This window comes from Leucopleurus acutus (assembly GCF_964270905.1).
Source record: "Leucopleurus acutus genome assembly, chromosome: 5".
Taxonomy (NCBI): domain Eukaryota; kingdom Metazoa; phylum Chordata; class Mammalia; order Artiodactyla; family Delphinidae; genus Leucopleurus; species Leucopleurus acutus.
The window spans coordinates 68514347-68530674 of NC_139147.1; the positions used below are offsets into that span (position 1 = coordinate 68514347).

The following is a 16328-nucleotide window of genomic DNA, read 5'->3' on the forward strand; positions in this document are numbered from 1 at the left end:
CTTTCTTCCTTGTTCAGTATTGTAAGGTTATACCTTTCTAAGAATTTGTCCAGGGCTTCCCTGGTGGTGCAGTGGTTGAGAGTCTGCCTGCTGATGCAAGGGACATGGGTTCGTGCCCTGGGTCGAGAAGATCCCACATGCCGCGGAGCGGCTAGGCCTGTGAGCCATGGCTGCTGAGCCTGCGCCTCCGGAGCCTGTGCTCCGCAACGGGAGAGGCCACAACAGTGAGAGTCCCGCGTACCACAAAGAAAAAAGAAAAAAGAATTTGTCCATTTCTTCCAGGTTGTCCATTTTATTGGCATAGAGTTGTTTGTAGTAGTCTCTTAGGATGCTTTGTATTTCTGTGGTGTCGTGTTGTAACTCCTTCTTTTTCATTTCTAATTTTATTGATTTGAGTCCTCTCCCTCTTTTTCTTGATAAGTCTGGCTCATGGTTTATCAATTTTGTTTATCTATTCAAAGAACCAGCTTTTCGTTTTATTGATCTTTGCTATTGTTTTCTTTGTTTCTGTTTCATTTATTTCTGCTCTGATCTTTATGATTTCTTTTCTTCTGCTAACTTTGGGTTTTGTTTGCTCTTCTTTCTCTAGTTCCTCTTGGTGTAAAGTTAGATTGTTTATTTGAGATTTTTCTTGTTGTTTCTTGAGTATAGCTATAAACTTCCCTCTTAGAACTGGTTTGCTGCATCCCATAGGTTTTGGATTGTCGTGTTTTCATAGTCATTTGTCTCTAGGTATTCTTTGATTTCCTCTTTGATTTCTTCAGTGATCTCTTGGCTATTTAGTAACGTATTGTTCAGCATCCATGTGTTTGTGTTTTTTACGTTTTTTTCCCTGTAATTCATTTCTAATATTATAGCGTCGTGGTCAGAAAAGATGCTTGATATGCTTTCAATTTTCTTAAATTTACTGAGGTTTGATTTGTGGCCCAAGATGTGATCTATCTGGGAGAATGTTCCGTGTGCACTTGAGAAGAAAGTGTAATCTGCTGTTTTTGGATGGAATATCCTATAAATATCAATTAAATCTATGTGGTCTATTGTGTCATTTAAAGTTTGTGTTTCCTTATCAATTTTCTGTTTGGATGATCTGTCCATTGGTGTAAGTGAGGTGTTAAAGTCCCCCACTATTATTGTGTTATTGTTGATTTCCTCTTTTATAGCTGTTAGCAGTTGCCTTATGTATTGAGGTGCTCCTATGTTGGGTGCATATATATTTATAATAGTTATATCTTCTTCTTGGATTGATCCCTTGATCATTATGGAGTTTCTTCCTTATCTCTTGTAACATTCTTTATTTTAAAGTCTATTTTATCTGATATGAGTATTGCTACTCCAGCTTTCTTTTGATTTCCATTTGCATGGAATATCTTTTTCCATCCCCTCACTTTCAGTCTGTATGTGTCCCTAGGTCTGAAGTGGGTCTCTTGTAGGCAGCATATATATGGGTCTTGTTTTTGTATCCATTCAGCAAGCCTGTGTCTTTTGGTTGGAGCATCTAATCCATTCACGTTTAATTATCAATATGTATGTTCCTATGACCATTTTCTTAATTGTTATGGGTTTGTTTTTGTAGGTCCTTTTCTTCTCTTGTGTTTCCCACTTAGAGAAGTTCCTTTAGCATTTGTTGTAGAGCTGGTTTGGTGGTGCTGAAGTCTCTTAGCTTTTGCTTGTCTGTAAAGCTTTTGATTTCTCCATCGAATCTGAATGAGATCCTTGCTGGGTAGAGTAATCTTGGTTGTAGGTTCTTCCCTTTCATCACTTTAAGTATATCATGCCACCCCCTTCTGGCTTGTAGAGTTTCTGCTGAGGAATCAGCTGTTAACCTTATGGGAGTTCCCTTGTATGTTATTTGTCATTTTTACCTTGCTGCTTTCAATAATTTTTCTTTGTCTTTAATTTTTGCCAGTTTGATTACTGTGTGTCTTGGTATGTTTCTCCTTGGGTTTATCCTGTATGGGACTCTCTGCACTTCCTGGACTTGGGTGGCTATTTTCTTTCCCATGTTAGGGAAGTTTTCGACTATAATCTCTTCAAATATTTTCTCAGGTCCTTTCCCTCTCTCTTCTCCTTCTGGGACCCCTATAATGCAAATGTTGTTGCATTTAATGTTGTCCCAGAGGTCTCTTAGGCTGTCTTCATTTCTTTTCATTCTTTTTTCTTTATTCTGTTCTGCAGCAGTGAATTCCACCATGCTGTCTTCCAGGTCACTTATCCGTTCTTCTGTCTCAGTTATTCTGTTTAATCCTTCTAGTGTAATTTTCATTTCAGTTATTGTATTGTTCACCTCTGTTTGTTTGTTCTTTAATTCTTCTAGGTCTTTGTTAAACATTTCTTGCATCTTCTCGATCTTTGCCTCCATTCTTTTTCCGAGGCATTGGATCATCTTCACTATCATTATTCTGAATTATTTTTCTGGAAGGTTTCCTACCTCCGCTTCATTTAGTTGTTTTTCTCTTGTTCCTTCATCTGGTACATAGCCCTCTGCCTTTTCATCTTGTCTGTCTTTCTGTGAATGTGGGTTTTGTTCCACAGGCTGCAGGATTGTAGTTCTTGCTTCTGCTGTCTGCCTTCTGGTGGTGAGGCTATCTAAGAGGCTTGTGCAAGTTTACTGGTGGGAGGGACTGGTGGTGGGTAGAGCTGGCTGTTGCTCTGGTGGGCAGAGCTCAGTAAAACTTTAATCCACTTGACTGCTGATGGGTGGGGCTGGGTTCCCTCCCTCTTGGTTGTTTGGCCTGAGGCAACCCAACACTGGAGCCTCCCTGGGCTCTTTGATGGGGCCAATGGAGGACTCTGGGAGGGCTCACGCCAAGGAGTACTTCCCAGAACTTCTGCTGCCAGTGTCCTTGTCCTCACAGCAAGACAGAGCCACCCCCCGCCTCTACAGGAGACCCTCCAACACTAGCAGGTAGGTCTGGTTCAGTCTCCCCCGGGGTCACTGCTCCTTCCCCTGGGTCCCCATGCACACACTACTTTGTGTGTGCCCTCCAGGAATGGAGTCTCTGTTTTCCCCAGTCCTGTTGAAGTCCTGCAGTCAAATCCCGCTAGCCTTCAAAGTCTGATTCTCCAGGAATTCCTCCTCCCGTTGCCAGACCCCCAGGTTCAGAAGCCTGACGTAGGGCTCAGAACCTTCACTCCAGTGGATGGACTTCTGTGGTCTAAGTGTTCTCCAGTCTGTGAGTCACCCACCCAGCAGTTATGGGATTTGATTTTACTGTGATTGCGCCCCTCCTACCATCTCATTGTGGCTTCTCCTTTGTCTTTGGATGTGGGGTATCTTTTTTGGTGAGTTCCAGTGTCTTCCTGTCGATGACTGTTCAACAATTAGTTGTGATTCTGGTGTTCTCACAAGAGGGAGTGAGAGCACGTCCTTCTACTCCACCATCTTGAACCAGTCCCCTACGTGTAAATTAGTTTGATTCTTTAGTTTCTACAGTAAAAAGTGATTTCAGCATATATATCCAGCCAGTGTAAAACAACCTTGTGGTCATCATTTTTATAATAATACAAGAAGCAAACACTGAGAATGAGAGAATTGAATGAAAATGCTTGGTTTTTTAATTTCTGGCCTCTGAAGTTATATCAGCAGTCTCAGCCCACTTATCCTACATATAATAGGAATTCTAATAAATAAGGTGGGAATATTTCTGTCGAGGATCCTGGACCAAGGCTGGGTTATATGGCTTCTGGGTGTAGATACCTGGTGTGTGGGGCAGCTCGCCCAGGGATAACCATTTCTGAGTCAGGGAGCTAACAAACCTGCATGAAGTAGAGTTGGATTAGCTGCCAATTCATTAGTTTACAATGACATTTCTCTTTTTTTATTTTGTTAAGTAGGCAAGATATGCACATAGTAAAAACTAAATTCAAAAAGTAGGAAAAGGGTATACAATGAAAAATGTCTACTGTCCCATGGCCCCCAATTTCCCTCTCTAGAGGCAACCTTGAATGTCAGTTTCTTGAGTTTTCCCAGAGAACTCTATACATTTACAAACAGGTGTATTTGTGCATGTGTGTGTGTGTTTGTATCCCTTAACACACTTTTCTGTGCCTTTTTCGCTTATATATCGTTTGTTTTAAAGTGTTTCTCTTTATTTTATTAGCTTTAAAAACCTCGTGTGTTTTGGGATAAATGCTGGGTGTATAATGACTAATAAGTTCTTCTTAAAATTAATTAATAACTTTTATTAATTAATAATAATTTTAATTGGAGTATAGTTGATTTACGTTGTTAATTTCTGCTGTACAGCAAAGTGATTCAGTTACATATATATATATATATATTCTTGTTTTTAATCTTCTCTTCCATTATGGTTTATCATAGGATACTGAATATAGTTCTCTGTGCTATATTCAGTGTTTTTTCATCTTAAACTTCTAGGCTCATCTGTTTTGGAGTCAGTAGTGGTCTCTGCTCTGGTTACCATGACTGACCATAAATTAGTATAAAGTGTTTTGTAGATAGAATACTCTATAAAGCTACCAGTGATATTCCATCCCTAGATTTCCTAATGTACCACTAACGAGTCATGTGTAAGAAGTGTTGATTGATTTGCATGATCTATGTCCAGCAAATATACAGTGAGCATGAGGTGTGGGGTTATGTTTTGTTTTTAAGAAACTCTTGAAAAGTGCTTCATGTTTTACATGTGTTTATATCCATCAGATGCTTCTCATGTAATCCTATGAATAGCCTGGTCACTGCTTTAGCCAGCAATGCGTTCTTTATTCACCATCATCCTTTTGTTCTCTATTTCTGTGTGTCTTCTAATCAAAGAAACTCAAAGTAATCACCAGCTATTTGTGGTACTAGGATGTGTTAAATATTTTGTAATCCTGAAAGGCTAGTGTAATTGGAGGAGGAAGTGTGAGTTGAGATTAATTAGAGAAATGCTGTTAGAAAACAGTAGATACAGTTTTCGTTTTTACCTCTTCAACAATGTTAGGGATTGTTAATGATTGCAATCAGTGTGGTAAATTCTGGTAATTTGATATGTTCTATGAATAATACATAACAGATTTAGGGTAATTACCTCACTTTCTGCAGTTCCTACACAGAAATTTTTTTACTTAACAAATATTTTTATTGAAAATATTTTCCTGGTAACTTTAAGGTTAGAATAATTGCTACACATTATCATCAGTGGGCATGATATACTTACTAGTCTAAGGGGAGATATTTTAGGTTTCTAAATAGGATATCATTTTTTCCTCATTGATTCTGTTTTCACCTTCACATTAAAATTATTGAAGGTTTGTATACAAACAGCATTAATAAAATTATTTGGAGTGGGGTGCATTTCTCTAAACATTCTTCTAAGAATAAGAATAGTGTCCTTATTCAAAGATTTCATTATAGATTGGGTTAATAGGCTATTTATTGGCTAATCTGGGATCCTAGCCACTATTAATGATACACTTCTAGGTAAAATTTTTTTCTCTGTTCCAAAAAAGTCATGTATTTTTTTAAAAAAAACTCTTGACATGAAACTCATTCTAAAATTGAGGACTATTTCTATTTTAAGTGTTTCTCCAGGAATTACATAGCAGATAATTTTTATTTTATGCTTGAGGGCTGTTATTAACCAGTCTTAAGATACGTAATTTTTAGTTACACTTAATGTTTCTTACATTTTTTTCTTAGATTTTAACTTCTCTTTAAAATTAAAGAATGAGTCTAGATTTTGTGTTAATTTGCTATATTTTACTTGTCCCTCAGTATGCCAGGAGTGTGACTCAGGGGAAAGAAACCTTTAAATTATAGTGGTAAAAATTGTTGCTGTGGTTTGGAGTAATCCACCAGAAAGATAAAGCAAATAAACTGGTACTCATCCAGCAAGAGAACCTTTTCCTATCTACTCCACAAAACCTGTGTGAAGAGCTGACAGATGTGTGACGCTTTGCTGAAGTTCATCAACTACCACTGAGAAGAGATGCAATTCCAGAGTTGATACTCATGAAAGACAACACCCAGCATATCCATCTGATGTGACTCACTGCTGCTCTTCTGAAACTAAAATGTTTGTATTTTTATTTTAGTGACATTGTATGCCTCCTGTATTCTCCTGGGAGTGTTCCTGAATAGCAGTATACCTATATTTTTTGAGCTTTTTGTGGAAACTGTCTACCCAGTTCCAGAAGGAATTACTTGTGGAGTTGTCACTTTTTTAAGTAATATGTTCATGGGAGTACTTTTGTTTTTTCTCACATTTTATCACACAGGTAAGAAATTTGACTTTTTATTTACTATCTAAATGTGTTAGAAGAGAGGTTTGTGGCACTGATGTGTAGGGAATTTATATGGAGAATTCCCACTAAGGCAAATTACTTTATTTGAGCTTTCACATGCGAAGAAAAGAAAATATCTTCTGTTGCTTTTCTTGAAAGGCATCCAGCCTGATGGAATGCATCCTCACTGCCCGCCCCCCCCAAAGTTTCTGATTTAATTAACTTGGGGTGGGGGGGTGGCAGCATTTCTACTTTTAAAAGCCAACCAGCTGATTCTAATATGCTGGTTCTCATTGAGAACCACTGATGTCTTGCTTTTAAAAGAAATACTTCAACTCTATTGTCTTAACGTTAGGTAGAAATTAAGGTCAGGCGTATATATGTAGTTTAAAGCTTTGCAGATGAATGAGAGATCACCCAAAGAGTGGATCGCCTGTATAGGACAGCTCTGTCCAATGGAACATTTTATGATATCAGAGGTGCTCTTTATCTATGCTGTCCAGCACAGTAGCCACTAGCCCATGAAGCTAATGCAGCTAGGGAACTGGATTTTTCATTTTATTTCATTTTGATTCATTTGTTTACATTTAAATTGCTACATGTGGCTACCAAATTGGTCAGTGCAGGTATAGAGTGAACAGAAGGTTGCAGTTAGAACCCAGGGGTACACCTTTAAAGAAGGGGGTCGTCCTTACAGAGGAAGAAGGGTTGGGTTCCTGAACCCAAGTGGAGGAGTTAGCCTTGGACGAAAGGAGGTGGAGATAAGGCAGTGTGTGTGGCATAGAAGCAGAGGCCTGTGCTGAGCACATTGTTGACGGAGCTCCTTCTTGATGGCACCAACTTTCGGCTTAGAAGCCAGTTCATCTCTGAAGAGTTGGTGGGAAGGTAGTGGAGAAGGGGCTTAAGGAGAGAATGAAACTTTAAAATAGCTTTTGAGGGGGTGGGCGGAGACGCTGCAGGGACAGCTGGCAAGCTCGCTGGGCATATTGAAGGCAGGCCCCACTGGTGTTGAGGTCTGCGGGTTTGTAGTGGCTCTGTTTTGCAGTTGTTTGGTTTTCTCTGATATTCTCTTTTCCGTGGTCCAAATTCTGTCTCACTATTTTAGAAAATTGGGGCACAATTATCTAGACTTCTTTTTTGCATGTTAAAATAAGGATTTATACTTATTTTATACATCTAGACTTTTAAAATTTTATACTCGTGAGTCTTAAATATAAATCTTTAATTTCTACTAGGTTTATATCCCATTTTATTTCCTTGTCTTAAATAATTGCATATTACTACTTTTTTTTTCTGGTTGCTGTTTTCTTAACTACTCATCAGATACAGTAAATTTGGGTAATTTGTACATGGAAGAATCTAATTTATAAGACTTAAATTAAGAAATGCTCTAAAATGTGACACTCCAAGAGACCTAATTGTTTCTAGGAATTCTGACAGGCTTATAATTGCAATAGTAGCCATGATAACCTCCTCGACTGGAAAAAAAAATTTTGAAATGTTCAAAGCTGATGAAACAGAATCTCCCCGGGTTTTGGACAGCTTTTGACATAGCACTTTCACCTAATAGCAAAGAGCGTCCAAATGATATATTAATTTCCTAATATAATTAACAACACACTAGATCATTTCTGTCCATCAGTAATACAGGTAAAGAAGGTTTCAACTTTGCTAAACCTGATATACGTTTGGTTTATCCTATGAAAGAGAGTGACATTTTCGAAGGCAAGTGATATTAATAAAGTCAGACCACTCTTCACTGTCCTCCTGGAAACGTGTTTCCATTAGGGAAAATGCCATCACCAGGTATAGGGTCTTTGCCTTCCATTAGTTTTCTAAACAGAATCACCTAACAGTTATTACATTATCAGCTTTAACCCACTTCAGCTGTGTCATAGTTGAAACTAGGCGGCTCAGTGCCTCTCTTTTTTTGCCTGGTAAAGTATCAGAGATGGCTGTTGCCCTTAGAGTGGTAGAAACGGTTTTCCACCTCATGGACACAGGTGGGCTGAATGGTCCTTGCAGCCCGTCTGAGCATGGTTTCTCCTGTTGGATGGAAATTGTTTTGTCTTCCCAGCATTTAAAAACAACAACAGTAGATGCCAGATCATGTTATCCCCTAATAGACCTCTTGCACGTGGTCTATAGAATATAACAAACATGTACTTATTGGTCAGTTTAAAGCAGGAACTACCCCTGTGCTGTCTGACTGTGGAGGAGCCCAGTGCACTCCTACCATTGTGCCCAGCAAGCAGTGTCTCTATCACTCTCCTGGGTCTTGAGTGTGCAGTGTTTGTTCAACAGAGACTGGTGTCTGTACATCAGCCAGTGCTCACTCCTCATTTTGCAGATTTATAGTGACCAGATACAAGCAGACATGTTTGGTTCTTTGGCACAGGCAGTGGAAGAAACAGCACCATTTCTGCTAATTTCTATCTCACTGATACAATCAAGGATTTATCTAGCTGGGGGGAGAAAGCTTCCCTCTTCTTGGTTGGTTTCTGATCATATGTTCTTATACATATCTATGTAGATGTTAAAGGTTTCTGCCTAAACTCCGTGAGTATTGTGAAAAATAAAACTTTAAATAAAAATTAATCTTAATCGAACAGGATGGTTTTCAGGACAAAAAGAACCTCAGTGTGTTTTGACATTTTAGAGTTAATGAGAAGATGAATGTAAAAGGGCTTAGACCAGGGCACAGCTGGCACTCACCAAATGTTTTGTTTCCTTCTGGATAATTAGCTGGGGCTGATAGGAATTTAAACATCTAGGCTTCTATTTTAAAGAGATGCTTTTATGTGCTTATTTGTCAGTGCGTATAATGAATACACACAAACATACCCCACAACTCTCTAAGGCTAAAAAGTTCCTAGAACTATGAAAACTCTGTTGAGATTCTTTCACTTATAATTAGTTGATCTCGCCCCAAAAGTCCCACAGCAAAAGTCCACGTGCCTTATAGCTGAGGTATGATGATACCTAAATTACAAATCTGAAAACTGTATAAAATTATTTCCTAAATTTTTAGTTCCGCAGCCCAGTCTGCTAAACATTTTATATAATGAATTCCCTTCCATTAGAGCCAGTGTTTGAATGTCATAATTCAGTCATTTTAAACTTGAAAAACTCACCCAGAAGTTAGTTATGTGTCAGAATTCAACTATTAGTGACATGATTGGAGGGCTTGATTTTTAATCATCATAAAAATAGGCCTTTTTTTTTTTTTTTTTTTTTTTTTTGTGCGTGGTACGCGGGCCTCTCACTGTTGTGCCCTCTCCCATTGCCGGAGCACAGGCTCCGGATGCGCAGGCTCAGTGGCCGTGGCTCACGGGCCTAGCCGCTCCGCGGCATGTGGGATCCTCCCGGACCGGGGCACGAACCCGTGTCCTCTGCATTGGCAGGTGGACTCTCAACCACTGCGCCACCAGGGAAGCCCCAGATAGGCGGTTTTTAAGGTCACTTCTCAAGGAAGTACTAAACTTCCTGACCAGAGTTTTTGGTTTCCCACCCTGTGCTATCTGGTAGATGACTACATCAGATATGGCTTTTCAGGGCTGTACAGACTAACCCCAAAATGACCACATTAGAGTGCCTTGCCTGGCAAGATAGGCTCCACTGGTGATTTGCTTGTTGATTATGGCCATTGCCATCATTGATGGCGAATGTCATACAGGCTTCTGTACCAACGCCACTGGCCTATTTAGAGCCCTGGGTCACAGAGTTTCCCATGTCCTGTGTTGACTCTGCTTTGGGAACCTGGACCATGTCAAAGATTTCTTGGAGTTTTTCTGACTTGGGTTTTTTAAGGGCACTTTGAAAAAAAGTTACTTGCTCCTTAATATAAGCATATTTGCAAAACGGAGCTGCTTCCTATAATGTTTGCTTTGTGAATCTCAGCGAGTATTTCAGACAGCACAGTGATGTTTTATTCTAATAACTTCACATACAAAATCAATTTGGAAATGCCGTTGTATGCTTTATATGCTCTGAAATGTATTCTAATGTTCTGTTTTACAGTTTGTAGCTTGTTTTGTAGTTTGTATTGGCTGTTATTTTTTGTTGTTCTTGTTTTTCTAGAAGGTTTGCAGCAAGCTTTGGCTAAAAACATTAATGGTTTTACCTCAGTCCTTTCATTTTGAAGTAGCCAGCCAGGAATTTGAGGCTGCATTGTGTGCTGAGGAGGGAGGTATTTTCTAGTGGTTACCAGGAGAACAGGTTCAACAGATGTGGACTAGTGAGAAGTAATTTTCTATCTAAGAAGTAAAATAATGCAATGTGCTGGTCAAAGCTATCGGATAATTAACCTGGAGGGAAGGGAGCAGGGCATCACACTGTGAAATTGTGGTGTCAGCTGGCTTCTCTTGAGAGAGAATGGAGACAATTTTGTTAAATTACCATAATTTTGGTTGAATCACCAAAGAAACTAGAAGGTTGGTTCTGGAAGATAGTGTCTGGAACCAGACAAGTACTTGAAGCCAAAAGTGTGACATCACTGCAGGGAAAGATGAGGTGAAAAGTAGAATGGTACTTCATCCTAATTAGTTCAGCTCCAGCAGAGCCTCACCATTTGGTGCAGAGCTCTGAGTAAACTATAGCACCCACCTCACTGGAAATTGGCAGAGTCCTCAGGCTGCAGCACAGGAGATGACAGAGAGCCAGCAGAAATGTAGAGGCAAGTCACGGGGGCTTGCGGTATGGATTTATAGTTCCTCTAGTGAAAGGCAAAGGGAACGAATGTTGGAAAGCTGTGCTCACTTTAAAAGATACAAAAGAAAATTTTGATGGGTAAGGACTCTGTTGGTTTAATTACGTCATGGCACTGGGCTCCAAAGGACCACAGCCAATTTTGCTCTGCCAAGTCAGACTGAACTTTTTTTTTTTTTTTTTTTTTTTTGTGCGGTACGCGGGCCTCTCACTGTTGTGGCCTCTCCCGTTGCGGAGCACAGGCTCCGGACGCGCAGGCTCAGCGGCCATGGCTCACGGGCCCAGCCGCTCCACGGCATGTGGGATCTTCCCACACCAGGGCACGAACCCGTGTCCCCTGCATCGGCAGGCGGACTCTCAATCACTGCGCCACCAGGGAAGCCCCCAGACTGAACTTTTAAGCAAGCCGTTTCCTGCACATTAGAGCCCCTTAGGTGTGGTTTATGTGAATGGTTTTCAGTGGGGACATGCAGAGATTTCCATCCCTGACCTTTTTCCCTCTAAAAAGGCAAAAATTTCAAAGAACACTGGTAGTTGGTTAAGCCAGGTGAACTTAGTGAAGGGTGGATTTGACTTCTCAGAGAGAGGCACAATAGTGAAAAACAACCAACCAACAAACCATGACACTAAAGAGCAATTTTGAGTTATTTTTAGAGATTTCATCTGAACCCAGGTAGAAGGAATCGTTTTACAATTCTGATGAAATAAAGGTCTGCTTTGGCAATATTTGACTAACTTCTAGGTTTAAGGAGAGCTAGGACAAGTTGATTGTTGCTGCATGTGTGTTGCTCTAGCTCCCTGTGAAATAGTCTCTAAAGTTTAGGAAACATCTCTGTTGTAGACTTCAAGTGCCATACTTTCTTTTAGCTGTTGCCTAAAATGCGACCTTACAGTAAAAGACGCTCAGTTTTAGTATAAACAGTACGCTGTTATCTCTATTTTACTACTTTATCTTTTCGTATTTTTTCACTGCTTCTTTTTGCTTGTTAAAATTATCATCAGAAATCCAGAGGTTTTATGGTTAATATAAAAGCAGAAAATGCTTGGTGCGTCATTTCAGGGAATATTAGAATAAAGACAGGATCCCAGAGATCACAGCGTTTCTGAGTGTTTAGATTCTAGTCAGTCCAAGTAAAGGACAGAAAACAGCTTTGCATGAAAATACCATTGAAATACACATCTTTGTTCTGTGCTATAGAATAGCATGTCTGACTTTGAAAATGTAGAAATTGAGAGGTTAGGGAGGCTGCTTTTGCGAACATATTATAGGAAAAAAACGTACTTCAGCACCTTTTCTTACTGGTTGGTTTTCTGATTTCCGTTCCTGAGCATAAATTGCTCTTTTAGCCATATGAATTATGGATTAATCTAAAGCAGCAGCATAGAAATCTTTAGGATGATTTTTGAAGATTAAGGCAGTATTAGCATTCTGTAGAAGCACAGAGGGAAAATATAAACTTATAGCAGTGCCCAGAGGTAAAAATGTACCGGGAACCTGTTTCCTTCATTTTTTGTTTTGTTTTTATTTTTTCATTGAAATTGCTAAATGGATATTAAACTAGAGACGTTATCCGCCACCCCCCTCCGCCAGCCCCTTTATGCCAAGAAGCTGCTCACTTCTGCATGGAAGCCTCAAGTCTGACGGAGGGGGTTGGGAGAGAAGGAAGCTGAACAGATGCCTGGCTCCAAGGCCCCCGGAGCCAGAGGAAGCAGCTAGAGACAGCACAGTCGGCAGGGCAAGCATGTGTGTTTGGGTAGCAAGAGGCCCAGGATTGGCCTGTTGGAGAGTCCTGCATTCGTGAATGAGCATTTTTGAAGAAGCACGTTCTCAATTCCATTAAATTAAAAAACAACATTATTTGAATTGCCTGTTTAGATGATTCCTGTAAATCTTCTGGTAATTGGCATCATACACAACCGTTATGTTAGTAGGAAAAAAAGACTAGAAAGAAACCAAAGTATTCACAGTAGTTTCTCTGAGAGTAGAATTTAGGATTCATTTTTTACGTTTTACTTATTTTATATATATATGTATTTTCTGCTCTGTTTTACAGTGATTACTACTTGATTTTTTGCTGAGAATTAGCTATTTCTTTCCCAAAAAATTTAAAAGTGTTATCTCAAAATTCAGGTGCTTTTTGTTGTTTGTCTTTCTAATCCATCAGATATTTCTAAACAAGGACAAGAGTGATGGTGATAGGGGGCACTTTAAAAACAAGCTAACATTTAAAGGTGATTGATTTTTCTTTCTTTGAAGTAACAGATTTTTTTTTTTTTTTGGCCACCAAAGTCAAGTTGGGTTAAATTGATGAAAAGTCATTAACAATACTGATTAAAAATATTGCACAGGAAAGCCCTGTCACATATTACATGCATCACTTAGACTCCACATTTGTCCCTGTTTATTGAAAGCCGGTTTTCAGGCCTCCCAGGGCACACTTATCATAAGTGCTTTTGAATGCAAAGCAGGTTGCTCCCAGCATACAGGTGGTGTCCTGCTGGTGACACGTGAATGCTTACAACTGCATGTTTTTGTCTTACAGAGTTGTCTTGGTTCAACTGGTGCCTTCCCGGGTCGTGTTTGCTCAGTCTCCTCCTTATTCTGTGCTTCAGGGAATCCTATGACAGACTCTATCTTGATGTGGTTGTCTCAGTTTAATAGCACAGACTTGAAGGAGTGTTTAAAAAAGAGACTGGAAATCAATACTGCATACTGCACATTTGCTTGGAATTGCACATCTAACAGGGAAAAAAAAAAGGAGAAGAGAGAAACTTCATTCAGAGGTTTTGTTAGGTTACAGATGATCACATTAATTTAATTACTGCTAGGTAATAATAATGTGGAACTTGAGTGATAATAGTGTATTTAAAAACTGTATCAATGGCATACGTGTGCCTGAGTCTGGGGTTAGAAGTGTGATGTCTTACACAGAAAGCACTACCTAGGTAATTCCCTCTATGTTTTGTGCCAGTGCTAAACTACTGATTAATTGTAACTATGAAAAGAAATAAAGGGTGTCTATTACATGAAGATAACTCCTTCCCTAAGCCACATATCAGAAAAGGAAGAAATGCCACTAACTTCTAAAGAAGTTTAAACCCTATATCAGATTTTAATTATAAAATAGCCAAGAGGTGTATCAATGATAGATATTAGCCACCTGTACACTACATTTTTTTTCTAATAAAGCCATTTCTTATATGACTCCTTATTTCTAATTAGATCGGAAACCTTTGGCCACCTTAATTATGGTGATCAAGTGCTTTCCAGTGACCGCAGAGCACATACTTTGTGTCTCGATCTTAACTTATCCTTGTTTCTGTGAAATACAATTTCATCTGCTAGGCTCTTAAATGATTATATTAAATGTGACTAAATGTTTAATACAGTCGCATTAAATGCTGTATGAAAAATGTAATTTTGTTCCGATTTAGCACTTTGTTAAAAGTGAAATGACAGATCCCATAGAACATCCTGTGTCTTCGGGCAGATATATGTGTGGTGGCATGGGATGGAAAATCCAGCACCAGCTGTTGCTTACCAAGGTTGCATTTTATTAAATGACCCTTGTTTGAAAATAACAATTTATAGCATTGAAACTTTCAGATCTGTTGAGTGATTTCTGAATTACTTTCTTGTATCTCAATTCAGGTTATAAAATATTCAGTTCTATATAGAGTGTATATTTGAGAGGGCAGTATTTTGCCGATACCTGCCTTCCTTCTGTGGATGACAGCTTTTTCAAAAATAATACCCACTGGACAGCTCTCAGACGTGTATTTCACTATGACATAAAATATGCTCTGGTGGGGTTATGATAGTACCACTATTCAGATTTACATAATTCCCCTCATGCTGGAAAATCAAACACTTTCTCAAAAAGTGAAGAATGATGTTTTATCTTCATTGTTCTCAGCTTCCTCCAACCCCCTCTCTCCTTTTTTACTCACTTGAAATTGTATCTTCATTGTCAGCTAAATATATATTTTATTTGTCTTCTTCTGGACAGCAGAGTGTAAGGCAGCTCCTTCTATTAGCCAAGGTGGTGAAGTATGGTTAAGGGGACCTGGTCAGCACTTAATTGACTCATCTCCGCCACATTCGCACACACCATCACACACAGTCCCAGATACCCCTCCTTTCCCCCTTGGTAAGTTGAAGGCTATGCTTTTACTAACCTCGGTCCTAGAGGAGGATGCTATTACTGTCAGGCCTTCTAAGATCCGAAATTGTGCAACCTGGAAAGTAAGAAAACCCTCAAATTTAACATCTGTCTTCAGTCACCTTTAGACCATCCCCCTTTAGAACCACCCTGCTAATAACTTAGCAGCCAGAACTGAAAGAACTGAGGAACTTGCTAAAGAGAAGACGAAAACCTGTGAAAGCTAGGCTTAGTTCCTGTTAACTCTGTCGTTCTTCTCAAATAAAAATAAAAGGAAAGCAAAGCAGAATTCTTAAGGATAATTGAAAGCCAGCCAGTCCAGGTATCAATAGTCCATGACCCAGGTGCTAAAATAACCACCACCCCTTCCTGTTTAGAATGAATCTAGAAAGGTGAGGGAAGAATTATGATGCATTTGGTTTTAGTCAGAACTGTTGTGTTTGAGGACACTCCTATATAAAATTTTGCTATAAGACTTCTCATACAGAGCATTTTAATTATGGTTAATTCTACTTTTAACACATGAAAAATAACATTAAAAAATATTACCTAAATGACTGATTAGTTCAAAGACAGACCAAATGGGTAGTGATTTTAAATTCTTGCGTTGTACCAGGCACCAACCCCTGTTTTTAGCATACGTGAGATGAGATGAGTTGAGATGAGAGGTGTCCATTTGTCTCACTTATATCCGCTTAACCCCTCCAGCAGATAATTGTTCTAATCACAAGCTGCAGCTGTTTTAAATGATCAAGATTTCATGTACCAAACCTGATAGAAAGAGAACCAAAATCTTTAGGGGTAGGGGGAGGATTACACATTATTTACCTACCTGTATATGTCATAAATTTTTTTTTTACTTTTGTATTTCTCACATGCATCAAAAGACCAGCCATAATCTTTGCACTTTATAAACAAACATTAAAGAGTCCTAATGAATTTTATAATTGAAAAAAATCTTAACCCTCTACTAATCCAAGCACTCATTTTAGAATTTATAGGAACAGCCCCAGAGAGGTAAAGGATCTTGCCAAAGGTCACAATCCTAGTTAATGACAAAAGTAAAACAAACTAAAACCCACATTTTCTGACTCCCAAAGCAGTCTTTTTTTCTCTACCTCAGAGAACTGCAGCTTAATTTGGACATTTTGGGGTGTTCGTGAATACTCTTTCATGTTCAAAAACGATGGGGCTTAAGAGTAAGATACTGTTAAAATTAGGTGATTGCTTGAT

General features: G+C 39.1%; 1 protein-coding gene across 1 annotated transcript in view; it reads left to right on the plus strand.

Annotated features, from left to right (window-relative positions):
• Window positions 1-14283, plus strand: part of SLC49A4 (solute carrier family 49 member 4) — an 89924-nt gene extending 75641 nt beyond the window's left edge. Inside the window, exons 8-9 of the mRNA XM_082839862.1 lie at window positions 6037-6219; window positions 13476-14283. Of these exons, the coding sequence (XP_082695988.1) occupies window positions 6037-6219; window positions 13476-13591 (299 nt within the window). The 3' untranslated portion in view covers window positions 13592-14283. The remainder of the gene's footprint in view (window positions 1-6036; window positions 6220-13475) is intronic.
• The last annotated feature ends 2045 nt before the right edge of the window (window positions 14284-16328 follow it).